Here is a 27,807-nt window from a genome sequence, read left to right as displayed (position 1 = left end):
GCAGCTTCATGTCCCACAGAGTTGTCCCAGTCCCCAGGGCTTGACAGAGGGACACCCTAAGTCAGCAGGGAAGGCATTAAGGAAACGTGAAGACCGCAAAAAATCAGTCGGGATCCAGCTTCCTGCCTGGCCCGAGACCTTACTCTCCCGACATTTCCTGCCCCCTCTCCTCGCAGATGCCCTGCCCCCCACGTCCACATTTCCTCTCAGGAAAACTACCTCAACGTGAATTAGCTGCCGTGAGGAACACCCTTTTGTGTGAACGCAGAGTAACCTAAGCCTAACCCACTCCCGGCAAGGGAATAACTCAACAGAGTTGAAAATCTCTGTACCTGAAACTATTCTTTGCAGGACTATGAAAGCGAAAAGCTAGAAAGAGTCCAAATACTCAGCAATAGGAGAGCTGTTAGTAAATTACAGTGAATTACCCGACATCAATATAATGGACCCTTAGGCAGGCCCTAAAAACAACGATGATGATGAAGAAGTGATTGGATCCGCTTGGTGCAATCACGTGATCCTGGGCATCTGAGGCCGAGATATTTGAAATTCCAGCTAAGAACCACATTCCTGAGCTCAGTTTTCTGCATCTGTAAAATGGAGGTCAGGACACGGTACTTACCTCATAATGTTACTGAGCGGATGAATTGAGATCACACACCAGTGGGTCCTAGCCCAGTGCTGGCACTGAGTAAGCAAAAGTGCATTCCTAGGATTTCCCTCGTGGCGCAGTGGTTAAGAATCCGCCTGGCAATGCAGGGAACACGGGTTTGATCCCTGGTCCGGGAAGGTCCCACATGCCGCAGAGCAACTAAGCCCGTGTGCCACAACTACTGAGCCTGCGTGTCACAACTACTGAAGCCTGCATGCCTAGAGCCTGTGCTCCGCAACAGGAGAAGCCACCACAATGAGAAGCCTGGGCATCACAGTGAAGAGTAGCCCCTGCTTGCCGCAACTAGAAAAAGAAAGACTTTGCGCAGCAACGGGACCCAACACAGCCCCCCAAAAAACTTAAAAATAAATAAATTAATTAATTAAAAAAGAAAAAGTGCATTCCTATTCCTAAGGGAAGCACGCAGTGATGTGACTGTCATGGTGACAGCCTTGTGGAAAAGTATGGTGGGCACAGGAATGAAGGTTAGAGGCTTAGATGGAAAAAATTAAAATGCCACGGTGGTAGAGGTATAGGGGATATCAATTTCTTTCCTCCTTCTTTTGGACTTTAGGTGCAAAGGGTTAAGTTAATCATCCTCCTCAGTCCAGAGTGGATTTTCGTTGACCGTTCTTATTTCCTTCCTTCTGTCCTTCCTTCCCCTTTGTCCTCATTTTCTATTCCCTCCTATTTTCTTTCCCCTCCATAGGTGGTCACTCTCACATGTTTAATGTGTATCTTTTTGTGTGAACATAGTCTTGAAAATATGTATCATTGATATTGTTTTAAGTTTTATTATGAATTTTAATACATACACAAAAGTAGAGACAATAGTACAACAAACCACCATATACTCATCTCCCAGATGCAGAAATTATCAAGATTTTGCCTTAAAATCTTACTTAAATCTTTGCTTAAAATACACTTTCTCTTTTTTCCCTCTGCTGAACTAAATACTTGAAAGTAAATTTCATACGTCATGCCATTTCACCCTTATACCTTTCAGCTATGCGTCCCCCCAGCACTGATCATTTTTGAACCCAACTGCAGTGCCATTGTCACACCCAACAAAATGAGCAAAAAATTTGCAAAATTAGCATTCAATCCATAACTAAATTTCTCAGAATGCCTCTTTTTGGTTGGTTTCAGCGGGTATGTGTGTGTTGGGCTGTACCCCACAGGCCTACAAGCCCTGTGCTTGCCCAGCTTCGAGACCCAAGAAAGAGCCCAGAGTCAGCAATAGACACATCGATGGTTTAATGGATGCGGGAGCCTACATGTGTGAAGCAGGGTCCTGGAGCGACACCTCACCATGTACGGCAGACAGGACGTGGTGGCAGTCTTCGCTCCCTAAGGGAACGGGAGACTGCCACATACAGGGGGAACTGACATCAGGTTGGCTCATTAGTTACCAGGGAAAGCAGCAGAGAGGCACGCCCCTCACCACCCCTTTGATAAGCTATCACTAGCTGGGCCTGGGGCAAGTACATAGGAAGGTCAGTCATGTGCGTAGGGTATAGGTGAAGCAGGCACCTGTCGGGCAGGGGATGTACACAGAGCAAGAGAACAGCCATCTTGAATGGCCTGACATTACAGTGTATTCTAATGTATTATTCTACATTATTCTAATGTATTCTAATACATATTCTAATGTATTTCTATACATTACCAGCACTGTGTTCTAGGCCTTGCACTGTTCGTCCTCTTTGCACCCAGCACTGTGGCTTTAAGATCCAGCCAGGTTGCCCTGAGTTGGATCCAGCCAGGAACAGAGTTGCTTTAATTGCTGTGGGGTGCTCCATGGGGGCATTCCCCACCTTTGGCCTCTTCACTCTCCCAGGGAGGGACATCTGACTGCACCCAACTCCCCTGCAGTAAGCAATGCTGCAACGCACATCCTCAGCCTTGTCCTCTTATGGATCTAGTGAGAATCTCTCTGAGTTATAAATGTAGAAGCCAGGAGTGGACTTGCTAGGTCATAGGGTATAAATACATCTGTCTTCATTTGACTAAGTACAGCCATATTTTTCTCCGCTATGTCTGCACCAGGCCACACTCCCACACACAGAGCAGGAGGTTCCTATATTCCCATATGATTGATATTATCCAGCTGTCTGATTTTTCCTACCCCGACTGAGGTATTATCTCACTGTTTTTTGGGGGTTTTTTTTGCGGTACGCGGGCCTCTCACTGTTGTGGCCTCTCCCGCTGCGGAGCACAGGCTCCAGACGCGCAGGCTCAGCGGCCATGACTCACGGGCCCAGCCGCTCTGCGGCATGTGGGATCTTCCCAGACCCGGGCACGAACCTGTGTCCACTGCATTGGCAGGCAGACTCTCAATCACTGAGCCACCAGGGAAGCCCCCTCACTGTTGTTTTATTTGCATTTGTCTGATCACCAAAGAGTTTGAGCATCTTTGCACTTGGTGATTAGTCTTTAACGTTTCCTCTTATATAAAGTCTTTTTACATCATTGGATCATATTTCTATTGATGCCTTTTTGGAGGTTGATTTGCAAGAGATCTGGAAGAATCTATGTTGGTTTTGGATGTTGCAAAAATATTCTCCCATTTTGTCATCTCTCTCTTAACTTTGTCCACCTCGTTGAACAGAAATCTTTAATGTTGATGTCATTAAATATACACAAGAGGAAGAGTTTGGGTTTGATTCAATAGGCACCAGCAAGTCACTGCAGGTTCTAGAACTGGGGATGACGTGATGAAAGTGATTCACCTGGGAGCTGTATACAGGAGAGGTTGGCTGCAAAGAGGAAAATTGGGAATCCTTCCATGTAGGTGAGTCAATAGCAGAGGCAGGTGGACATAGCTCCAATTCTCATAGGACTTCCAGTCTGCGTGGGAGCCAGGCGTTCAACAAGAATGATGCGTAATTCTGCAGGGAGTGCTGGGAGCAGAGGCCGGCTGAGGTTTGGCAAGGATTCCTCGAGACATTTACTCTGATTCCTGAGGGAAAAGTAAGAGCTGGCCCAGTGATGAGAAAGGGGGGATATCTTGAGAGAATAAGAGTCTGGAAAATGGAAAACATTGAGAAATAATCTGAAGATGAAGTGGGTGAAATTTGCTCAGCAAAGCCAAGTCACATGGTGGAAAGCCTGCTGGGTTGGCAGGCCACATGGTGACCTCAAAAAATTGTTTCTTTCCCAGGCACCTGGGCCCAAAGCCAGATGACAGGAAGTGAGGAAGGAAGGGCTGGTAAGCAAGCAGAAGCAGTAGGTTGAAGCCATGGTCTGGGAGCTTGGCAGGAATGGGACAGAGAGCACCCAGCTGACTTTTTTCCAAGCTAGCCCAGGCTAGGAGGACACGTTTGCAGCCATGCAATCATCTTTCTCTTTCCCTTAAAACATGTCTGTATATTTTCAAATTTCAAAAAGAATACATGTATACTATAAAACACTTAAAATTACAGAACTATTTAACATAGAGAATAAAAGCCTCCAATACCCCACCCCCACCCCAGTAACCATTGTTAATAATTTAGAGTGTTTTCCTCCAGATATATTTATATGTGAACACTCATTTCCACATATATAGTTTTTTAATAGAGCATATATAATTTTTTAACAGAGCTTCAAATACATGAAGCAAAAACTGATGGGACTGAAAGGAGAAACAGATAAATCCACAGGTACAGTAGGAAACTACAACTACTCTCTCGATAATCCACAGAACAGGTAGAGAGGAAATTATTAAGGATACAGAACCCCTGAAGAGCACCATCAACTTACTTGACCTAGGTTACAGTTGTAGAACATTCCAAGCAACAATAGCAAAATACACATTCCCTTCAACTGCACATGGATCACTCACCAAAACAGACCATATTCTAGGCCATAAAAAACCTTAACAAATGTAAAAGAACTGAAATCATACAGAGTATAACTTATGTCCGTAACAGAATTAAATGACTAGTATATCAAAGATGAAGTGTACAGTATAATGATTTGACTTACATGCATCATGAAATGATTACCACAATAAATTTAGTGAGCATCCATCATCTTGTATAGATATAAAATAAAAGGGACTTCCCTGGTGGCACAGTGGTTAAGAATCCACCTGCCAATGCAAGGGACACGGGTTCGAGCCCTGGTCCAGGAAGATCCCACATGCCGTGGAGCAACTAAGCCCATGCGCCACAACTACCGAGCCTGCGCTCTAGAGCCCTTGAGCCACAACTACTGAGCCCGCGTGCCACAACTACTGAAGCCTGCACGCCTAGAGCCTGTGCTCCGCAACAAGAGAAGCCTGCACACCGCAACAAAGAGTAGTCCCCACTCACCACAACTAGAAAAAGCCCTTGCACAGCAACGAAGACCCAATGCAGCCAAACATAAACAAATAAATAAATTTATAATTAAAAAAAACCGAAATCATACAATGTCTTCCCTCAGAACACAATGGAATTAAAGTAAAAGTCAACAACAGAAAGATAGCTTGAAAATCCCAAAATACTTAGAGATAAAGCGCACACTTCTAAATAACACATGGGTCAAAGAAGAAATTTCAAGAGAAATTTAAAAATATTTTGCAATGAATGAAAACAAAAATACTACTTATCAAAATTTGTAAGATGTAGCAAAAACATTGCTTGCAGGGAAATTTATATCACCACGTGCATATAGTATCAGAAAGAAGAAAGATCCAAAATCAATAATCTAAACTTCCACTTTAGGAAACAAGAACAAAAAGAGCAAATTAAATGCAAATTAAACAGAAGAAAAGAAATCATAAAAATCAGAGCTGAAATCAATGAAGTTGAAAACAGGAAATCAGTAGAGAAAATCAACAAAAGCAAAAGCGGGTTCTTTGAAAAGATCAACAAAATTGATAAGCTTCTAGCCAGGGTAACTAAGAAAAAGAAGACACACATTGCTAATATCAGAAATGAAAGAGGGGACATAACTATAGCTCTCATATACATTAAAAGGATAATACAGAAATATTATAAACAGCTCTATGCCTACAAATTTGACAACTTAGATGAAATGGACCAATTCCTTAAAAAATACAATCTGCCAAAATCCACACAAGAAGAAATCTGAATGCGTCTTTATCTGTTAAAGAAATTGAATTAATAATTAGTAACCTCCTAAAACAAGAAGCACCAGGCCCAGCTGGGTCACTGGTGATTTCTATCAAACATTTAAGAAAGGGCTTCCCTGGTGGCGCGGTGGTTGAGAGTCTGCGTGCCGATGCAGGGGACACGGGTTCGTGCCCCGGTCCGGGAAGATCCCACGTGCCGCGGAGCGGCTGGGTCCGCGAGCCATGGCCGCTGAGCCTGCGCGTCCGCAGCCTGTGCTCCACAACGGGAGAGGCCACAACAGTGAGAGGCCCGCGTACCACAAAAAAAAAATTAAGAAAGAAATTATAACAATTCTCTACAGTCTCTTCCAGAAGATAGAAGCAGTCAACTCTTTGTATCCTCAGGTTCCACATCTGCAGGTTCAACTAACTGTGGATTGAAAATATTCCAAAAAAATTTTTTCCAGAAAGCTCCCAAAACCAAAACTTGCATTTGCTGTGTGCTGGCAAGTATTCATGCAGCATTTACATTGTATTTTCAACTATTTACATAGCGGCTACATTGTATTAGGTATTATAAGTAATCTAGAGGTGATTTAAAGTATATGGGAGGATGTACATAGGATATATGCAAATACTAAGCCATTTTATATAAGGGACTTGAGTATCTGTGGATTTTGGTATCTGCAGGGGTCTTGGAACCAAGCCCCTGTGGTTACCAAGGGATAACTGTACTTCCTAACTAATTCTACGAGGCCAGCATTACCCTAATACCAAAACCAAAGACATTACAAGAAAAAGAAAAAACTACAGATCAATATCTCTCATGAATATAGATGCAAAAATTCTCAACAAAATATTAGCTAATCAAATTCAACAATGTATAAAAAGAACTATACACCACAACCAAGTAGGATTTATTCCAGATATGCAAAGCTGGTTCAATAGTTGAAAATCAATTAATGTAATCCATCACATCAACTGGCTAAAGAAGAAAAGTCACATGATTGTATCAATCGAGGCAGGAAAAGCATTTGACAAAATTCAATACCCATTCATCATAAAAACTCTCAGCATGCTAGGAATAGAGTATGCTCCTCAGTTTGATAAAGATCAACAAACAAGGTACAGCGAACATACTTAATGGTGCGTATCTTGACGCTTTCCCACTAAGATCAGGAACATGGTAGGTATGTTCTCTCTCACCACTGCTTTTCAACCTCGTACTGGAAATCCTAGCTAATGCAATAAGGAGAAAAGAAAGGAAAAGAAAAGGAAAGTTTAGGAAGAAAGAAGCACAGATTAGGAGGAAAGAAATAAGGCTGTCTTTTTTTGCAGATGACGCAATCATCTATGTAGAAAATCTGAAAGAATCAACCAAAAAACACTCCTGGAATTAATAAATGATTATAGCAAGGTTACAGGACACAAGGTTAATGTACAAAAGTCAATTGCTTTCCTATATATCAGCAATGAACAAGAGGAATTTGAAATAAAAAACACAGTGTTATTTACATTAGCACTCAAAAATAAAAAAAGAAAAGAAATACTTAAGTATAAATCTAACAAAATATGTATAAGAACTATATGAAGAAGATTACAAAACTCTGATGAAAAATATCAAAGAAGAACTAAATAAATGGAGAAATGTCTATGTTCATGAATAGGAAAACTTAATATTTTCAAGCCATTAGTTCTGGACTTCCCTGGTGGCACAGTGGTTAAGAATCCACCTGCCAATGCAGGGGACACGGGTTCGATCCCTGGGCCAGGAAGATCCCACATGCCAAGGAGCAACTGAGCCTGCATGCCACAACTACCGAAGCCCGCACACCTAGAGCCCATGCTCCGCAACAAGAGAAGCCACCGCAATGAGAAGCCCGCGCACCGCTCACCGCAACTAGAGAAAGCCCACGTGTAGCAACGGAGACCCAATGCAGCCAAAAAAAAAAAAAAAAGACATCAGTTCTTGTCATTTTGATCTACAGATTCAAAGCAATCCCAATCAAAATTCCATCAAGTTATTTTGTGGACATCAACAAACTGATTCTAAAGTTTACGTGGAGAGGCAAAAGACCCAGAATGGGCAATACAATATTGAAGGAGAAGAACAAAGTTCAAGGAATGACACTACTCAACTTCAAGATGTGTATAAAGCTACAGTAATCAAGACAGTGTGGTATGGGTGAAAGAATAGACAAATAGATCAATGGAATATAATAGAGAGCCCGGAAATAGATCCACATACATATAATCAACTGATCTTCGACAAAGGAGCAAAGGCGATACAATGTGGCAAAGATAGTCTTTTCAACAAATGGTGCTGGGGAATTCCGTAGTGGTCCAGTGGTTAAGACTGGGCACCTTCTCTGCCGTGGGCCCAGGTTCAATGCCCGGTCAGGGGAACTAAGGTTCCGCAAGCTGCGTGGCACAGCCAAAAAAAAAAAAAAAAAGCTGCTGGAACAACTGGACATCCACATGCAAAAAATTTAAAAATCAATCTAGATATAGATCTTATATCCTTCACGAAAAATTAACCCCACATGGATCATATATACCTAAATCTAAATCACAAAACTATAAAACTCCCAGAAGATAACACAGGAAAAATCACAAAACTCCCAGAAGATAACATAGGAAAAATCACAAAACTCCCAGAAGATAACATAGGAAAAATCCTAGGCGACCCTGGGTATGGTGGAGGCGTTTTAGATACAACACCAAAGGCATGAAAGACATCCCTGATAAACTGGAATTTATTAAAATAAAAAACTTCTGCTCTGAGAAAGACAAAGTCAAGAGGATGAGAAGACAAGCCACAAACTGGGAGAAAATATTTGCAAAAGACACCTCTGATAAAGGACTGTTAGCCAAAATATACAAAGAACTCTTAAAACCCAACAATAAGAAAACAAACAAAGTCAGGACTTCCCTGGCAGTTCAATCCCTGGTCGGGGAACTAAGGTCCCACATGCTGCATGGCAAGCCAAAAAAAAAGAAAACAACCTGATTGAAAAACTGGGCAAAAGATCTGAACAGACATCTCACCAAAAAAGATATATGGATGGCGACTAAGCATATGAGAAGATATCCAACATCATATGCCCTTAAGGAATTGCAAATTAAAACAATGAGATGTCACCACACACTTCTTAGAATGACCAAAATCCAAAAACACTGACAACACTACTTGGCAGTATCAAATAATGTCTGATATATTTAAAGCCTATGATATAGGAATCCACTCCTAGAAATACACCCAGGAGGAATGAATGCATATATCCACCAAAATATAGGCACAAGAAGGTTTGAAGCTGTTTTATTCATAGTAGTCAAAAACTGGAAACAACCCATATGCCCATTAGAAGTAGAAAGAATAAATTGTGGTATATTTATACAGTGGAATACTACATAGCAATGAAAAGGCATGAACCAGTATTACGTGCAACATCATAAATTAATCTTAGACATAATGTTGAGTGAAAGAGGTTAGATGTAAAAGAATACATACTGAATGATTCCATGCATATGAACTCCGAAAACAGGCTAAACTTATCTTATGGCAATAGGTCAGAATACTGGTGACATTTGGAGGGGAATATTGACTTAGAGTGAGCTTGCTCAATGCTAGAAATATTCAATATCTTGATCAGGGTGGTAGTTACATTATACATATATGTATATGTATGCATGAATATATATACATACATATATGTAACAAGTAAACTATGTATACATAGGTAAAAATGCATCAAGCTGTACTCTTAAGATGTGTACACTTCATTATCTGTAAGTTACACCTCAATAAAAAAGAAAAAAATAAATGAGGGACAGTAGCTCCCCCCAAAAAAGAAGCAGGTTTACGTCACTATCTTAAATTTTAAAAAAAAATGCATTTCCAAATACGCATTATAATACATAACTTTGAAAACAATATATTCATCTGTATACTATCTAAAATTACTCCATGTACACTAGGAATTTAAGTGCCACACTTTGGTTAATGCATTCCAGGCACAGTAGGGGTTTTATATGAGCTAGTGCTGGGATACTGGCAACCCAAGGAAAGGCTGGGGCCAAGTGGAGAATGAGTAACTAGGATTATGCCTTGTCACCAGCCTGGCTGGGGTTGTGGAATGCTGAGGCTCTGCTTCAAGGCACAGGGCAGAAAACTGGGAGGGAGGGGGAAGTGAATTGGGAGAGGCGGCATATAAAAAAGACCAAGGGTAGGTTCCCTCATGCTCTGGCCCATAGCCCAAGTCCTAGACTCCTGACCTCACCAGAGACACAATAGACGTAAAACAAGCCAATTGGTTTCCAAGTGGGAAAAGTGCCAGCTATGATTTTTGCTGCCCAAGAAATGAAAAATCAATAATTATCATTCTTGGGCTTCCCTGGTGGTGCAGTGGTTAAGAATCCGCCTGCCAATGCAGGGGACACGGGTTCGTGCCCCGGTCTGGGAAGATCCCACGTGGCGCAGAGCAACTAAGCCCACGGGCCACAACTACAGAGACTGCGCTCTAAAGCCCGCGAGCCACAACTACTGAGCCCACATGCCACAACTAATGAAGCCCGCGCACCTAGAGCCTGTGCTCTGCACGCAACAAGAGAAGCCACTGCAATGAGAAGCCCACGCAACCCAATGAAGAGTAGCCCCCACTCACCGCAACTAGAGAAAGCCCCACGCACAGCAACGAACACCCAATGCAGCCAAAATAAATTAATTAATTAAAAATAATAATTATTATTATCATTCTTATGATTCATGTTCATCCTGTTTTATTCCAAAGCCCTTTACCGAAAGGCCCCTTGGCCCAGCCAAGAAGTTCAGGGCCAGGAGCCAGGACACCTGGACTCCAGATCTGTGTGTGGAAGACTTGGAACTTTCTTGGGGTCTAAGTCTCATTGTAAACATCGCAAGTGACATTGTGGAGTATTTTACAGTTTTACATATATCATCTCACTCGACCCTCCAGCCCCTGGCGAGGAAAGCAGAGAACATAGGATTGCTATTTTAATTTTATAGACAAGGAAACTGGGATCAGATGAGGTTAAGAGATTCAATCAAACTCACACTGTTAAGAAGGTTGGGAAGCCGAGAAGCTCGGAAGCTGGGACTTCTGACTCCAAACCCTTTGCTGTTTCCCAGTCAAAACAAGAAAGTCAGTCCCTGCAGGCTCGAAGTGCGGTGTGAGATGTCTTGGTCCTACACAAAATGCACTCTGTAGGTTCCAAGGGCAGAGCTGGGTTTGTGGGGCTGAAACTTGTACAATTGGAAGGGAGGGGGAGACTCAGAAATAATACCAAATGATGAATCAAAATTAAGGACAGGGCCTTGAACAGGCCCTGCGATGAGGAGCCCTGAAGCGTAAGCTTCAATAGCATCAAGGTAAATCGGCCCCTCCTACATGCCCTACCCACTGAAAAATCCAGACACACCAGACCTTGACAGGATTTTCCTCCTTGTTTGTGAAACGTGGCAGATGTGGGCTATGGAAGTCCTGGGAAAGGAATCTCATTTCTCCCAGGAGACAAGAGGAATTACAGCAGCAGCGAGGCTGTTGTGTGAGGATGGAGAAGGCTGTGTGCCAGGGGAGAGTCCAAAGGGGCCGGTGATCCAGCTGGTCGAGATGTGGGCCGTAGCAGTGTTGGTGTGGTAGACTGGCATTCCGGGACCCGGGAGCAATGGCTCTGCCCCCGGAGCGATGGCCCAAGCCGTAGGCTCGCCGATTGGAAGCAGGCGTTCTTCAGACTGTCTTCTGGCTTCCTGCGTCCAGATGAACCTTCCTCGGAGGAGGAGAGGCAGAGACAGACAACCACAGCCGACAGCAATGGGAGGGTAGATGGTGGTCCCGCCCAGGCCTTTCGATCCCCGCCCAGGCCCTAAAATCCCTGGCCCTCAGGATGGTGGAGAGCGGAAACCTACGAGGAGGCTGCCCCGCTGCGGCTCGGGCGGCGAGGCCGGGGTGCAAGGCTCCCCTCGCGGCTCCCCGCCGCCGCCGCCGCCGTGCGGGGGGCGGGGGGTAGGGTTGGGGGGGCAGTGCCCGCGGCCTGTTTTCCCAGGGCTGGCCGAGCCTTTTTGACAAGCTGATTGCGTGGCGGGGATTGGCTAGTCCGGGCGTGACGCCGGTTAACAACAAAGGTGGAGTTGGAAGAAATTAGATTAAAGGCGAGGGGGCAAAAAAAAAAAAAAAAAAAAAAAAAAAAATTAAACGGGGAGCAGGCAAGGGACAGGAGGCAGAGACCGAAGGGGAGATGCTCGAAGCGCGGTCTCGCGGCTCCGACTTTGCCCCGGAATCCTCTTCGCCTAAACCAACCAGGATTTTTGCTCTCAACCCGGACTCCGGCCCAGCTACCGAAGCTGGGGTGGGAGGGATGGTTTTGCTTCTTGAGAAATGCCCCCAACTCTCACCCTGACACCCCCTTGCTACGGCCCAGGGGGAGAATTATTTGCTCGGACTCCTCGGACCCTAAACCCGAAGGAGGTGAGGGGCATTGAGAATAGCGTGAGGCTCGCTCTGAAACCCGGAAGGCCCTCGCGGGGCTCCGAGATCGGACGAGGCGGGGTACTCCCCCGGTTTTCCAATGTGTTACAAACCTAAGAGCTTCTTGCTTGCTTTTTTTTTTTTCTTTTTGGTAACACCCCCCCTTTCTATCCCCCCGCCACTTGGCTCCAGGGTTGCAAAAGCAAAGAGCAATAAAAAAAAAAAAAAGCGCGCACACACTCAGACACACACCAGTGGCGACAGGGGAGAGTTGGAAAGACGCAGGAGAGAAGCAGGAGGCAGCGGGGAGGGAGCAATGGGACCGGGAAGCCGCAGGTTCCCTCGCAAATCCCCCTCCGTCCCCACGTCGTCTCGCCGGCCGCGGCAGGGGAGCGAGGAGCCGGGCGAGCAGATGGAGGAGTGGAGCTCGCTCTAGGCATCGGGCTTGGCCGGAGAATGGAGGAGCCGCCAAGCGATCGGCTGATTGGAAGAGAAACGCAGAGCGATGGAGGCGGGGGTAGGAGGACGATTTCTCTGCGGGGACTGGCGGCGGCGTATACGCCCGGGTCGGGCGCTGCAGAGCTTGGCTAGCTTTCAACCCGCGCTTGCCGGCTCCAGCCCCGCGCGCCCCCACCCCCAGCCCTCCCGGCGGCTCCGCAGGTGAGTGCGAGCTGGGGGCAAAAAGATCCAAAAGTCTCAACACGCCCGCCCTACCAAAGGAAAAAAAAAAAAAAAGCATTTTTCCTTTTCTTTTTTTTTTATTTTCGTGCAGCCCCCAGCGCGGTGGGAGGGAAGGGGTGAGGCTAAGCCGCCCGGAGGAGGCGGAGGGGCCAGGCGAGGCCCGGGTGGCCCGGGAGGCGGCGGCGGCGCCGAGGCGGCTCTGACGGGCGAGCGCTCGGAGCGGCGCTGCGCTGCGCCGAGGCGGGCGGGCGGGCGGAGCGGGGCGGGCGGAGCGCGGCGCGTGGGGCTCGCCATTAGCCGTCGCTCCGCTTCGCCATCTCGGGCTTTGTCTGGCGACTTGCTGCCCCGGCGTCGGCTGCGGCGGAGCTGCGGCTCGGCTCTTCGGCCCGCCGCACCCCTAAGGTGCCCCTGGCCCGCGCTCCCATTCACACGCTCGGTAAGTGAGCCCCGGCGCCGCCGATTTCGGGGGAGAGGGGTTGCTGAGAGTGGTGGCGGCGCCGATCTCCATGCGCCCGGGCAGGCCTGGGGAGCCATGCCGGGCTGGATTGAACCAGCTCCCAGAGAGGCTCCTCCGCCGGAGCCCGTCGCCCCCTCGCCGTTTGCGGGGTTTAAGGAGCAAAGGAGACTTTTTATTTTAATTAGCAAGGAGGATATTTTGTAGGGATAATTTTTTTGAAAGTTTCGTGTGTGTGCTGCTCGGCAGCTAGGCGACCGCGAGGCAGGCGCCGAAGCCTGGCGCCGCGATCGGCGTGCGTGCGCCCCGAGCCGGTGGCTACGCTCTGGGGATAAGGGTGGGCGCGGACCGCCCGCTCAGCGAGGCGGGCGAGGGGAGCGTATGAGGGCTGGAGTGGAAGCCCGAATCTGAGCTGGGAAGACTGGGGAGAGAGCTCCGGAGCAGGGCTGCAGCCGACCCCTGAGCCTCCACGGCCGCCTGGGGGCCCTCCGGGCACCCTCTCTGCGGCCGCACCTCGCGCCCTCCCTCCCGCGCCGGCCGAGCCTGTTAGTTCCCCCGCGGGTCTGGCGAGGTCGCTCTCGGCGCCCGCCCGCCCGCCTGCCTCGGCTCCGAGCCCCGCCGCCATCCGGGCGGCTGCGTGTCTCCCTGCCCCGGCCCCCCCCCTCCCCGGCGGCGGCAGCCGCCGCCGCCGCCACCACCACTACCACCACCACCACCACCACCACCACCCCCCTCCCCTCCTTCCTTCCCTCCGCCTCGGCCGCCCGGGTCCCCCCAGCTCCCGCCCCTCCTCCCAGCTGCCCCCCGCGGAGCCCGCCCGGGCAGGCTGTGGGAGGGAGCGGAGCCGGCGAGGCGGGCGGGCTGGCGCTCGCTCCCCGGGGGTCGGTGTGCGCTCTACGGGGAAGGACGCGCTCGCTGCCCCGCTTCTCCCGCCCCCCCTCCCGCTCCTCCTCCTTTCTCCCTCCTCCTCCCCGCTCCGGCGGCGGAGGCTGCGGCGGCGGCGGGGGGTGTGCGAGCTGAGGCCGGGGCCGGCGGGCGGGCGGCGGGCGGGCTGCCTGCAGGCGGAGGGCGCTGTGCTTTGTGCTTTTCGCCGCGAGGAGCAGCAGGCAGCAGCCACAGCCGCCGCCGCCACAGCAGCAGCAGCAGCCGCCGCCCCAGCGCCGCCGCCGCCGCCGCGCCCGGAGGAGGAGCCGCTGCCGCCGCGGGAGGGAGCTGCGGCTGTGCCCGGCCGAGCGGGGGAGGGCGCCGCCGCTCAGAGCCGGGGAGGGAGCCGCCGGAGCGGGAAGCCCGGAGGCCGCGCTGCGCCGGGTAACCGAGGCGGCTGAGGACGCGCGCCGGGGTCGGGGCCGGGCGGCGGGGAGCGAGCCGTGGGTGCGGTGGACACCCGGAGGAGACCCGGGGCGACCTCCGGGCAGGGGACTGGGCGAGAGAGGACCAGGGCACTGGAGAGGACGCCGAGAACCGGGGGAGGGGAGGGCAGGAAGCGAGGCCCGAGCCGAGCCCCGGCCGCAGGCGGAGGAGCCCGCGCTTCTCCGAGCCGGCAGGCGCAGTTCTCTCCGGCCGCCGGAGGGGGCGGCGGGGCCGGTGAGCGCTGCTCCCCCGCCTCCCGGCCGCCGTCCTCCCGCCCTCTCCTTGGCTCGGCTCCCCGGAGGCCGGGGCGGGGGCGCCGGCGGGGCTGGGCCGCAGGCTCGGGGGAGGAGGCGGTGGTTCCCGCCGTGGTCGCGCCTCTGCGCCGGGCTCCTCCGTGAGCGTCGGGGTGGCTGGGCGGTGGCGGCGCCTCTGGCCGGGGTGGGTGGCTCGGGGGCGGGGGGCAGGCCAGGCCGCTTCTCTCCGGCTGCTCGCCCGCCCAGGCGGGCGGGGACGGCGTCGGGAGCCCGAGGGGGAGGGCGGCGGGAATCCGGATCCGGTCCCCGGGGGCGATGCGGCCGCTGCGCTCCGGGGCCGGCGGCGGCTGCGCTGCGTCCGGGTCCCCGCCGGGTTGCGGAGGCGGGGGGAACCGGCCGGGGGGGAGCGGGAGGAGGAGACTACAGCGCGTGCCCGCTTCCGCGGCCGCGCGCGCCCTTTACCCGCCCTTCCTCCTCCCCCGCCCTGCAGCCTGGGGCCTCCCCGGGGCGGGGCGCACAGAAGAGGAGGAGTTTTTTTTTTTTTTTTTTTTTTTTTTTGGCCGGGGTGGGGGAAGGAGGGCGGAGGGCGGGTGCTATAGCTGCACGCGGGAGCTGGGAGCAGTCTCTCGCGTGGGCAGGGGAGGGCGCACGCCGAGGAGCGGGGCTGTAGGGGCTGGGGGGCGGGGGGTGCGTGGTTAGGAGGTAGAGGAGGAGCGCACTCCCACCCCCACCAACTCATTAAGCCTCCTAGAGTCTTGGCTGGGTTTCTCTGAGAGTGTGGGCTTATGTTCCCCTCCCCTTTGGGGGAGGGAGGGATAGACAGTCCCCCACCTCTCAGCCCGCCTGAATGGGGACTGGTGTCTCTTCTAAAGGGTGAGGTGGCTTTGACCCCGGCTTGCCTGGCCAGCACGACCGAGGAGGTGGCTGGACGGCTGGAGAATGAACGGAGAAGCCGACTGCCCCACAGACCTGGAAATGGCCGCCCCCAAAGGCCAAGGTAGGAGCCCCGACCTTCAGGGCTCTTTAACTTAAATCCTCTTTTCTCACGTAGGTCTGCAAGGCCCACTCCCCTTCTAAAGGTTTTCTCCAGTCTGCATTCTCTGAAATGATACGGGAGAGAGCGGCTTGAGTGTCAAACATCCCTTACACTGGGGGTTTGGCTAAACCCAAATTATTTGGCCTTGAACCTATAAACTGTATTTTTCACACTCCATTACCCCCACGTCAGAGGAGGAGAAGGAGGCATATGCAAGTCTTCCTTCTGGGGTTCCCAGTCAGCTCTAGTGTGTCCCCAACAGTGTTCTGGAACGGGAGGGAAGATGAGGAATGTGGAGGAAGGGGGAGATGAGAGGGATTGGGGAGGCTTTTCAGGTTCTTTATTGTTATGAAGAGGACAGTTTTTGGTGAGGCAGGTTGGAGAGAAAGGGTGTTTTGATGGCTTGAGGCCTCAAAGATAAATAACTACACCCTACCCCACCCAGTGGGGATCCAGTGTGTAGGGTGGCAGGGGGTAGGATGAATCTGAGCATCTGGCAATGCCTGTGGGACATTGAGAAGAGAGAGGATTATGGGTTCATGTGACCCATCTGTGGAAACCCTGGCCCAGGTTACCAGATGTAAATACAAGAGCCCTTTTGACTCCTAGCCTTGGATAGCTGTCCTCCCAGCTTACTTTCCAGGGTAGCCACCCTCCAGAGAGGCCTCACTGGAGCTACCTTTCAGTGGCTGGAAATAGCTGGTCCAGACTCCGTTTTCTGCCTGCATGGGGAGTTGGGCTGAGAAGACAACTCAGAATTCTAGGGGAGGGAGCAGAGGGGCGGTGTCTCCCTGGAGCAGGGCCCTGGGAGCGTTTGCCCACCTGCCTGCCTTGCCTCACAGCTGCTCTATATGGTTCTACCATTGGTTTACTTACCCCAAATTCTCCTTTGGTCCTCTTTGAGAGGAGGGGTAGGATGGTGGAATACTCACGCCTCTAACGCTAGTTTCTAGCTCTGCTGGAGAGAAACAACAGCACGGGTTCTCCTTACTGCCCACACCCCCTCCTCCGTCTGCACATTTAGGGTAGCCACCTAGAACTTGGATTGAATTTAGCTTCACGTTTAGATGTGTTGCCTCCCTCCTTCCCTTCCTTCTCCGATAAGCTAGCTGTTCTCCAGCAGTGTCCCAAATCACTGTAGCGTCCTTTCCCCCCACTTCGCTACAGTAAACTGTAACTCGTGTCAGGCTGGCGTGTTAGAAATGATAATAGCTTTGAAGTAAGCCAGACTGGAGTCCAGGTCTGGGTTTCTAGGCCTGATGCTGTCTGGACTGGAGTCCCCACTCTAATCCGTATGGCCATGGCTTTTCCTTAAGGCCAGGCCATGTCTTGTGTATGCCTTCAGATGGGAAATACTCAGGGTCTGGGATGCTCTGGGAAGGAAGGGTTGAGTGCTTAAGGACTGGGGAGCAGATGGGGGCTGGCATGAGCTAGGCATGATGGCTTTTCTTACCCTTCCCCAGACCGCTGGTCCCAGGAAGACATGCTGACTTTGCTGGAATGCATGAAGAACAACCTTCCATCCAATGACAGCTCCAAGTTCAAAACCACCGAGTCACATATGGACTGGGAAAAAGTAGCATTTAAAGACTTTTCTGGAGACATGTGCAAGCTCAAATGGGTGGAGATTTCTAACGAGGTAACGGATCCCCCCCACATGCTTCCTGACACATTCAAACACACATCTACACTTACCCTTGCCTCAATCTTCCTGGTGGAGGAGATGGAACAGAAGTCTATAAACAGGAAGGAAAGAGACTAGGCAAGGTGCTCTTGTGGTCGCCCTTGTGCATTTCGGGAGGTGGCACGGTTGACAGCACTGGCCAAGACTTCTCAGTTCTGCCACTTTCTAGCTGTGTGGCCTTGAATACTTACCGTCTTAGAGCGTCTGTTGCCTGAGCTGTTTGAATGAGGTGCTGACATGAACAACCATTTCGAGGTCAGGCGGTCGCCTTGTTGCTGTCCTGTGCTGTGTACTGACTGCCTGGGCCTCTGTAGTAAGCACAGACCAGTGCCTGGGTGTCTGCCTGGGTGTCAGGGCTGCCTGAGTTGTGTCACTGTCGGCCCCTGCCCTCCTCCTTTGATAACTTCAGTCTAGTGGAAAGTAAAAAAGGCCCGTTGGGAAACAAGGCTTCGTTCCTGGGTGGTGTCCCCCTCTTCGGAACTTCCCCTTCCACTCACCTCCCTTCTTCCTCCAGGTGAGGAAGTTCCGTACGTTGACAGAATTGATCCTCGATGCTCAGGAACACGTTAAAAACCCTTACAAAGGCAAAAAACTCAAGGTGAGTTTCCATGAGAAGGAGCACAAAGGTTTGGAGAGGCAAGGTCCAAAGAACGGCCAGTGTCTCACCTTGACCATGTCCTTGTCCCTCCTTCCAGAAACACCCGGACTTCCCAAAGAAGCCCCTGACCCCTTATTTCCGCTTTTTCATGGAGAAGCGGGCCAAGTACGCAAAACTCCACCCCGAGATGAGCAACCTGGACCTGACCAAGATTCTGTCCAAGAAATACAAAGAGCTGCCGGAGAAGAAGAAGGTGGGGGGAGGGGGACCAAGGTGCGGGGAGGGAAGAGGCCGGGAGCAGCTGATATGGTGTAGGTCATCTGTTGGGGGTGGTGAGGGCTTAGACCAAGGGACCTGGCATCAGGGGCATGGGTGGGTCAGCTGAGCAGGGTAGGGCCTTGGGCAGCCACACCTGATCACCCTCTCCCAGGCCCACATGCTGTCCGGCGTGGGCACTGCTGCAGGTGTAACCCTGACGGAGGCAGGCAAAACCCGTAGTGTTCTTTCACACACACGTCCTCACTGTTAGGCCTGCAGAGCTGTTCACTTCTGCTATTTCCCCACATGGTCTCGTTTGATGCTTGTAGAGGTAACCCCGGGAGACTGGGTTCTCCTGATTTTGTGGGCAATGAACGGGGGTGCAGGAGGGTATCGTGTCCCAGGACTCCGGTTTAGTGTTCAGGTTCCCTGCCTAGTGCTTTTCCCACTGCCACGTCCACAGGTTACATGGGCGGGCTTCCCCTTGCACACATTGTCCCTCGTGGCCTCACGCTCTCCCAGACCCTCAAGCCCGTTAACCTTGGGCAGGGGCTGCCCAGCCTCCCAGGCAGGGGTGGACACAGCACAGTGAGATCATGCGGTACCTTGCAGAGGTAGACAGCAAAGCACTGCAGCTGGGACACGAGTGAGGTGGGGTGGGGAGAGAGACCCACACACAGAGGAGATGCTACGTGGCGAGATGGAGTCAGGGAGAGATGTTGGCAAGGGGCAGCAGGAGAGACAAGAGGGCACATTTATTTGCTGGGAGAGGACACAGAGTTGCAGGCAGCCAGCTCCCGGGAGGGCACCAGCGCTGGGAGTAGCCCTCTTCCTGGTCTGCACACCCTGGCTTCGGGCTCACGTGGCCTGTTCTGTACCCAGAAAAGGAGCTAGCTTGGCTGGGCAGATCCGGCTGTCTGCAACTACTGCTTGAGCCAAGCCGGAGTATGAATCGCTGGAGCTATTCTTGACCCCTACGATGGGGCCGTCACAGAACTGACTGTACACATAACACCGAGACATTTCCACGGGGTGGGAGGGAGAGGCAGAGGGTCTCAGGTTCAGGGAGGGATAGAAGAAACTCCGTGGTAGAGTGGACAGAGTGCCGGCCCAGGGGACACAGGCCTTGAGCCTGTTCTCCTGGCTACTGCTGAATCGCTGTGTATGTGCCCTTCGGTAAGTTACTTCAGTCCTTCCGGCCTGGTCTTGATCTGAGGTGTGGAGAGTGAGCCTGGTCTGGGTGGTGCCTTCCGGCTGTCAAACCTGCTGTCTTGTGTGAGGAGGGCTGCGACAGGGGCTGAGCAGGCTGGGTTCTGCTCCCGGTTTTCTGCGGGAACCTTGGAGGGAGGTGGAGCTGCCTCGCTTCTTGCGCCTGATGAGAGGCAGGGGTTGCGCTCAATCAGTTTGAGACCCTGGCCTCCTCCAGTGCTAACTCATTTGTGAATCTGGGAAGAAGAGGGATAAAGGAAAGATGGACATTGAGTGGGAGCCAGGACAGGATGTAGATGAGGAAGGGAAAGAGACAGGCTGGAAAGGAAGTCAGAGTGAGGGGTGTGGAGAGGCAGGAAGGATACCGGGCTGGAGGTGGGATGGTGGGAAGGGAGGACCAGGCTGGTAGAAGCCGGTGCAGGCGAAGGAAGGGAAGCCAAACAGCAAAGGAGAATGACGGGGCTGGGGGAGGGAGGGCTCAAGGAGCCAAAGAGCCAGGAGCCTGGAAGAAGGGATCAGAGGCAGGGAAGGTGGCAATGACTGAGGAAGGGGGTGGGGGTGGGGATGGTGTCAGGATCGCCAAGGACAGCCAGGGACCCAAAGGTAGCAGATGGGGGGAAAGAATCCAGATACAGGAATTCACTCTGGGTTCCCTTCAATGCGATCTCCCTTTGGAGCAGGACTCAGCCTGCCACTTGCCCTGTGGGCCACCTCTGAGGGGGCAGATTACTATTAGCTGCCCCAGACACGGGAGGAGAGCGCGACAGGAGCAAGGCCTACATCTTCTCCTGACTCTCCCTGGGAGTGTCCTGGCGTTGGGGAAGGGCAGAGGGGTAGTGTTGTGGGGAGTCCCAGCCCTGTCGCTGCTTACTGTGTGACTGGATAATGCCATGTCCCCTTCCTGGGACTCTTTCCCTTTCTTAAAGGGAGGGGATAGGATGTAGGATGTGTTCTGGGAGACCCCTGTGGCTCCCGCTGTCTGGGCTACGGTTGAGTTCCCCATCCTCAGCCCGCTGGAAGGCAGACCGCCATCCCTTTCCTGCTCGTGACATCCTCTGTATACATCACCAACTGGGAGGCAGAATAGCTAGCAAGGAGGACTTAGTGGGTTTTGTAGCTCAGGCCTTGGGTTGTGGATGACCCCGTCACCTCCTCCCCCCAGATGAAATATATTCAGGACTTCCAGAGGGAGAAACAGGAGTTTGAGCGAAACCTCGCCCGATTCAGGTAAGGCAGTGGAGCCCAGAGGAGGGCCACAGGGTGCTGGGTGCGGCAGGAGAGGGTAGCAATGGCCAGAACCTGGCACTTGAGGCACGGAAGAGGGATGGGTCACCTGTAGACCCTAATGGCTTAGGCTCAAGGGGAGGGACCGGAGCAGATAGGCCAGCTGATAGGCCAAGGAGCCTGGGTGGGTGGGGCAGCTAGCTTGGGTCTGCCCTGGCAGGATCCCCTCCCCGCATTGACTGTTGCTCCCCGTGCCCTGGCTAGGGAGGATCACCCAGACCTAATCCAGAACGCCAAGAAGTCGGACATCCCTGAGAAGCCCAAAACCCCCCAGCAGCTGTGGTACACCCACGAGAAGAAGGTGTACCTCAAAGTGCGGCCAGACGTGAGTGTCCGGCCAGGGGGTGGCAGGGAGGGCGCACGGTAGTGGCAAGGGGGAGCCGCGCCAGATCGGCCGGGCACGGTGCAGGGGAGCAGGAGAGGAGGCCCCTCCCCAGGGGTGGGCTGCATGGACAGGGCCTGGGCCAGCTGGCGTGCGAGTGTGTGCATGTGTGCGTGTGTGAGCCTGTCCCTTTGCACCCAGGCGGGACCCCCCGCCCCACCCCACCCCACCCCCGCCGCCTCTCTGCCTTCCCCTCCTGGCCTGTGGGGGACACTCTCGTGACCTCCTGTGGCCTGAGGGGGCGGGGGCCTCTGTGTCCCCCTCCCCTGCCCCTCCCCCCTTGCCCCTGGCTGCCTGTGTGTGTCTGACGGCTTTTGGTTTGCAGGCCACTACGAAGGAGGTGAAGGACTCCCTGGGGAAGCAGTGGTCTCAGCTCTCGGACAAAAAGAGGCTGAAATGGATTCATAAGGCCCTGGAGCAGCGGAAGGAGTACGAGGTTAGGCTTCCGCTGCGCTCCTCCCCGCCCGGCTCTTCACGAGCCTCTGCCCTCTGACTCTGCGGCCTCCGCACTCTGCGGCAGGCGGTCTCTCCCCGTCCTACCGCTGAGGGAGGGGCCTTCGGGCCCCTCACCTCTGCCCCTACCTTCCCCGCCCCGCCCCCCCCCATGAGATCTCAGGCTAGGGCAGGGCAGGGCACCACGTCTCGGGTGACACAGCAGACACGCGGCCACCCCCCAGCTTTGCTCCCTGCCTCCCCTTCCCAGCGGCTCTCCCCCACCCCCCCGGCCCCAGCTAACCCCACACCCCGTTGCCCTCCATCCCCCCCCCCGCCTCACTCTGCAGGAGATTATGCGTGACTATATCCAGAAGCACCCCGAGCTCAACATCAGTGAGGAGGGCATCACCAAGTCCACCCTCACCAAGGCCGAACGCCAGCTCAAGGACAAGTTTGACGGGCGACCCACCAAGCCACCTCCGTGAGCGCTGCCCTGGGCTGGGTGGGCGAGTGGGCAACTAGGGAGCCGGGCTGGGGAAGGGCCTCAGCCCAGGCTCTGGAAGTGAGGGGGCTGCCGCCCTGGGCCTCCCAGGTCGCTCACAGGGCCGCTCCTCCCTTGCTGCCGGTTGTGACAGGAACAGCTACTCGCTGTACTGCGCAGAGCTGATGGCCAACATGAAGGACGTGCCCAGCACAGAGCGCATGGTGCTGTGCAGCCAGCAGTGGAAGCTGCTGTCCCAGAAGGAGAAGGACGCCTACCACAAGAAGTGCGACCAGGTGAGCTGTGGCAGGGGCCAGCCCTGGAGAGGGAGGACTCCTGGAGGGCCCTGGGGTTTTGAAGCATGAGGTCTGACCCCTGGGCACCTGCTTCAGACATGGTGTTGTGCTAGGTTTAGCATCTGGGCTGATCCAGGCAGATTCTCGGGCCTCGCGCTTGCCATCTATGGAGGGAGACTAGGCCCTGTCCAGGCTCTGGAAGGTCTGCTGAGGGCTACTGTTTGTCCCCCTCCCGTGAGGCTGCCCCCGTACTGACCCCGACTCCCCTTCCTTCCCCAGAAAAAGAAAGATTATGAGGTGGAACTGCTCCGTTTTCTAGAGGTGAGTGTTCCTTTCGGGAGGGCAGCGGGCAGAGAGAGGCCGGGGAATTGGTGAGCAGCGCCCTTAAGACAACCAGGAAGCAGCCTGGGGACCAGACATTCAGCCCCATGGTGCCCCTTCTCCCCAAGCAGAGCCTGCCTGAGGAGGAACAGCAGCGGGTCCTGGGGGAGGAGAAGATGTTGAACATCAACAAGAAGCAAGCCACCAGCCCAGCCTCCAAGAAGCCCTCCCAGGAAGGGGGCAAGGTGGGCAGGGGGCACGACCAAGCAGGTCCTGGGGGAGGGGGGGAGGCAGGGCTCCCCGTGAGCACCCCGTGGACCCCGACCCTCTTTGCACATCTACAAGGGTGGCTCGGAGAAGCCCAAGAGGCCCGTGTCAGCCATGTTCATCTTCTCGGAAGAAAAGCGGCGGCAGCTGCAGGAAGAGCGGCCTGAGCTTTCAGAGAGCGAGCTGACCCGCCTGCTGGCCCGCATGTGGAACGACCTGTCAGAGAAGAAAAAGGTCAGGCTTGCAAGACCGGAGGGGCTGCCGGGCAGAGTCTGGGCTGCTTCTCCCCTGGGGGCTAGCCGTACTTCCTCACCCCGCCCCAGGTGTGTGTGGGGTGTGAGCCGCAAGGGTGCCTGGGCGCAGATGGTGGGGCTGGGAACCCAGCGAGCCGGAAGGCGGGAAGCTGTCAGCTGTGGGCTGTGAGCTCCCTGGGGAGAAGGGCCGCTGGGCGGCTTGTGCCCCAGGCCGGAGACATCTGCACTGGCCCACGCCTCTGCTCACCCCACCCTTGCCGGTGGCGGTGGCGGGGAGAGCCTTCAACTGCTGGACGGACGAGCCACGTGCGCCCCCTGGGGGTGGCCGGAAGGCTGACGCCTCTGCCGCCCCTCCGCAGGCCAAGTACAAGGCCCGGGAGGCCGCACTGAAGGCCCAGTCAGAGAGGAAGCCGGGCAAGCTGCCAGAGTCGCCCAAAAGAGCCGAGGAGATCTGGCAACAGAGTGTCATCGGCGACTACCTGGCCCGCTTCAAGGTGGCAGGCAGTGGGAAAGGGGTTGTTCGGGGTGTTTTCTTTTCTTTCTTTTCTTTTTCTTTCTTTTGGCGGGGGTGTGTGTGTGTGTGTTGTTTTTCTGCTTTTTCCATTTTCTTTTTCTTTCTTTTTTTTTTCTGGATAAGTAGTTGCTTTATTATTAATTTCATAGGAAAGGGGTTGTTCTGCCACCGCCCATGCAGACCCGCTCCAGCCCTAGGTGACCCTTCCCACAGCTGACACCCCTGTCTGTCCCCAGAACGACCGGGAGAAGGCCTTGAAAGCCATGGAGATGACTTGGAACAACATGGAAAAGAAGGAGAAACTAATGTGGATCAAGAAGGCGGCCGAAGACCAAAAGCGATACGAGGTAGAAAGAGGGCTTCTGGTTAGCGCGGTGGGGCAGGATGGAGCTGGGGCACCTCTCTCCACTTAAAACTCAGGAGCACCCTCCTGGGTGGGCGGCTTTCCTCACTGCGTGGGACTTGGAGCCAGAAGTCCCGGCTTGGGTTGTGTGACCCTAAGTAAGTCTCTTAACTTCCTCGTGTGAGCCTCAGTGACGCATCACTGAAACGAGGGCAGTGATGCTAGTCGTGTGAGTGCAGTCATGAAAGCACTTTCAGACGGCAGTGCCGGTCTGACACAGGTGTGAGTTGTTAGGAAGTTGCTCCTTGGCTGTGCCTCAGTTTCTCCTCCTTCCTGGTACACCAAAGGAGAGTCAGATGGCATGGGGCAGGCGGGAGGGTGAGTGTGACCTTTCCGGGTGTCCCCATAGAGAGAGCTGAGTGAGAGGCGGGCGCCCCCGGCTGCTGCAAACTCATCCAAGAAGATGAAGTTCCAGGGAGAACCCAAGAAGCCTCCCATGTGAGTCCGGGGGCTGGAGTTCACCCTAGGGATGGGGAGGGTCAGGGCAGGACGGCCGCTTGGTTGGTCTCCTGACCTTCCCTGCAACACCCCCGCCTCCCAGGAACGGTTACCAGAAGTTCTCCCAGGAGCTTCTGTCCAATGGGCAGCTGAACCACCTGCCACTGAAGGAGCGCATGGTGGAGATTGGCAGCCGCTGGCAGCGCATCTCCCAGAGCCAGAAGGAGCACTACAAAAAGCAGGCCGAGGAGCAGCAGAAGCAGTACAAAGTGCACCTGGACCTCTGGGTCAAGGTGAGAGGCCCGGGGGACCCTAGGAAGGAAGACGGAAGCATCGTGGTGGCTGGTCTGCATTCATGATTTCATTCAGTGTCCCAGCAGTCTTTCAGGGTAATGATTACTATCAAAGATAAGGGAACCAAGGCTCAGAGAGGTTAAGTAACTTAGCCAAGGTCACACAGCTAGTGAGTGGGACAATCCAAATCAGACTGCCTTTTCCTCCCTCCAGCTGGGACCAGGGGACCTTTCCTAGACTCTGGCTCAGCCCCTAGCCTCTGAGCTTCCTTTCTGTGCCTTGCTTGAGCAGTCAGATCTGTAAAGTGGGGAGAGTCACTGGTGTCCTCCCCGGCCACCCAGGCAGGTTGGCCAAGGACCCAGGAAATTAGCAGGGTTTAAGTGTTTCAGAAGTCTGGTGAGCCCCACTGCATTGGCAGTGGCTCTGGACTTGGCTTCTGGGGAGGAGTGATGCAGCCAGGCTATGGAAGTCATCGTGAGGGGCTTCTCTGAGCTGAGGAAGACCCTGAATCTGGCACCTCCATTTGGGTAGAGTAACAGGACAGACGTGAAAACCAACAGTCCTAGGACAGGGTAGCTTAGAAAAGGCTTCAGGGCATCTTAAGCAGAAACACTGAGCTGTGTTCTCAGGTCCCTGGGGTTCTCTGCAGAGACCCAAGGTATGGGGAGACTGGGATGGGCGAAGGTGGGATGGTGGGCAGTGCTCAGCCCACTGCCTGGCACTTGGCCAGCATGCTCAGTCAGCAGTGGTTTGGGTCATGTTCCAACCCTCACCTCCTTCTCTGTCTCCCACAGAGTCTGTCTCCCCAGGACCGTGCAGCATATAAAGAGTACATCTCGAATGTGAGTCTGGGAGCGGGCTGGTGTTGGGATAAGGAGGGAACTTGGGCGGGGCGGTGGGTGTTTAGAACTCACGGCTGCTCCCTTTGCCCACGTCCCCATCCTCTCCTACAGAAACGTAAGAGCATGACCAAGCTGCGAGGCCCGAACCCCAAGTCCAGCCGGACGACCCTGCAGTCTAAGTCGGTAAGGAGCCCCTCTCAGAAGCGGGACCGGGAGCGGGGGGTCCGCGGTGCCCGGAGTGGTGTGGCAGGGACCACTGATGCGCTTCCGTCCCTCCAAGGAGTCTGAGGATGACGATGAAGAGGATGAAGAGGAGGAGGAGGAGGAGGAGGAGGAGGAAGATGATGAGAACGGGGACTCCTCTGAGGACGGGGGGGACTCCTCCGAATCCAGCAGCGAGGATGAGAGCGAGGATGGGGATGAGGTGGGATGGACGGGGCCCAGTGGGAGGGGAGAGTGGGGCCCCGCCAGGACGGCCACCTGGTGACTGCACACTCCTTGCCTCGCAGAACGAGGAGGACGACGACGACGAGGACGACGACGAGGACGACGACGAGGATGAGGACAACGAGTCCGAGGGCAGCAGCTCCAGCTCCTCCTCCTCGGGGGACTCCTCGGACTCTGACTCCAACTGAGGCTCAGCCCCACCCGGGGCTCCCCTCCCCGACTGACCACCTTTGTTTCTCCCCCATGTTCTGTCCCCTGCCCCTTGGCCTCCCCCACTTTCTTTCTTTCCTTTTTTTTTTTTTTTTTAAAAAAAAAAACAAAATACGGTGGGGGGAGGCACTGGAGGCGCCCAGGCCAGAACTCTTCGGCCTCAGAGACATCAGCCCTGGGGGGCCTTCCAGGGAGCACAACCATCAGACTGAGCCACCACTGGACCGGCCCAGCCCACCCCCCTCTGCACTTGCGGTTCCAGCATGGACAATGGACCTGGGAGTGGGATGGGGGGGTGGGCCCCAAAGAGTTCAGTGAGGCCCCCTACACCTGCAGCCCAACCCAAGGGAGGGTGGAAGCTTGGGAAAGACCCCTTTCTTTCCAGAGGGGCTTGCAGCCTGGACCCCTACGTTGGAACTGGAGGCAGGGAACATGGGAGAGGAGGGGCGGGCGCCTATGGGAAAATAGGCACTGCCCCATGGCCCTCTCCTGCCCCCTGCGGGAAGGAGCTGCCTGGACCCACTCACGGCGGGGAGGGGGCAGAAGTGTTTTTTATATATGTGTATATATTTTTTTTTTTTAAGCTCTGAGCTGTCAACGAGACGTTTCCTACCGACCTCGGCTGCCGTCTCTGTTGTCATTTCTGGGAGAGGGAGGGTTTAGGGGGTAGGTTTGGGACTTTTTTAAAACGGTCTTGATGCGTATGGAAAAGCGTATGTGCGCGTGTGTGTGTGCGTGCGTGTGCGTGTGCGGCCTATACGTAGCATGGGTGCACCTGTGGGTGTGCAAAGGCACATGTGCATTTGTGCGTGTAAGAGAGAAGGGGGCGCCCACCTCAGTGTATGAAACTGGTAAAAGGGTTGGTGAGGGCCAGGGAGACGTTGATCCTGGTGGGGATGGGCCGGGGTGGCCCCTTTCTCCATATCTTCTGCTTTGCTTGATCTCTAATTCAATTTGGGGGGGTGTACTGAAGCCACTCTGATGTTTCCTGTACTGGTTTCCCTCTGGCAGGGTCATTGGAGCTACTGCTAGTCTCCAGTACCCAGCAGGACTGTGGGGAGGGGGAACGGACCAGGTGAAGCTTAAAGCTTTGATTTGGTGGGAAAGGCCCCTGCAGCTCATCTGAGGGGTCACCCAGCCACCCTGGGCCCTGAACCTGGCCTTCAAGAAATGTGTTGGAAGCTCTTAACTTACACATCCCTCCTGTCTTTCCCCCTGCATCTCCTGCAGCTGCCCC

General features: G+C 53.7%; 1 protein-coding gene and 1 long non-coding RNA gene across 9 annotated transcripts; one reads left to right on the top strand and one right to left on the bottom strand.

Annotated features, from left to right (window-relative positions):
- Positions 1-1,430: 1,430 nt before the first annotated feature.
- On the bottom strand, positions 1,431-12,702 carry LOC141277280 (uncharacterized). 2 transcript variants are annotated; one of them, XR_012328369.1, is made up of 2 exons: positions 10,768-12,702; positions 1,431-10,672 (listed from the first exon to the last, which is right to left on the bottom strand). It is a non-coding gene; the product is annotated as an uncharacterized lncRNA (long non-coding RNA). The 2 variants fall into 2 exon arrangements; XR_012328370.1 differs by having other exon boundaries at positions 1,431-7,057.
- UBTF (upstream binding transcription factor) lies at positions 12,698-27,187 on the top strand. Of its 7 annotated transcripts, none has more exons than XM_033848460.2 (21): positions 12,698-12,838; positions 15,790-15,914; positions 17,417-17,592; positions 18,152-18,235; positions 18,333-18,488; positions 20,865-20,929; positions 21,191-21,311; positions 21,694-21,804; positions 22,151-22,284; positions 22,439-22,580; positions 22,860-22,901; positions 23,033-23,146; positions 23,247-23,402; positions 23,782-23,916; positions 24,173-24,283; positions 24,689-24,777; positions 24,881-25,070; positions 25,866-25,913; positions 26,025-26,096; positions 26,194-26,337; positions 26,423-27,187. In XM_033848460.2, exons 2-21 carry the CDS (start codon positions 15,857-15,859, stop codon positions 26,546-26,548), a joined length of 2,274 nt encoding a protein of 757 aa, XP_033704351.1. In that variant the 5' UTR covers positions 12,698-12,838; positions 15,790-15,856; the 3' UTR covers positions 26,549-27,187. The 7 variants fall into 7 exon arrangements, with proteins under 7 accessions (XP_033704351.1, XP_033704349.1, XP_033704350.1 ...); XM_033848458.2 differs by lacking the exon at positions 12,698-12,838 and adding an exon at positions 13,151-13,295; XM_033848459.2 differs by lacking the exon at positions 12,698-12,838 and adding an exon at positions 14,483-14,621.
- Positions 27,188-27,807: the final 620 nt, after the last annotated feature.

Source organism: Tursiops truncatus, chromosome 20 (assembly GCF_011762595.2).
Source record: "Tursiops truncatus isolate mTurTru1 chromosome 20, mTurTru1.mat.Y, whole genome shotgun sequence".
Taxonomy (NCBI): Eukaryota; Metazoa; Chordata; class Mammalia; order Artiodactyla; family Delphinidae; genus Tursiops; species Tursiops truncatus.
The sequence above is the reverse complement of the archived record's forward strand: the minus strand, read 5'-3'. Positions and strand labels throughout refer to the sequence as shown.

Bases quoted from the DNA above. Each gene is read 5' to 3' on its own strand.
- UBTF (XM_033848460.2), top strand. From the start codon at position 15,857: ATGAACGGAGAAGCCGACTGCCCCACAGACCTGGAAATGGCCGCCCCC. The intron at 22,581-22,859 runs GTGAGCTGTGGC...TTCCTTCCCCAG, and splicing joins ACCACAAGAAGTGCGACCAG to AAAAAGAAAGATTATGAGGT. The intron at 25,914-26,024 runs GTGAGTCTGGGA...CCTCTCCTACAG, and splicing joins ATAAAGAGTACATCTCGAAT to AAACGTAAGAGCATGACCAA.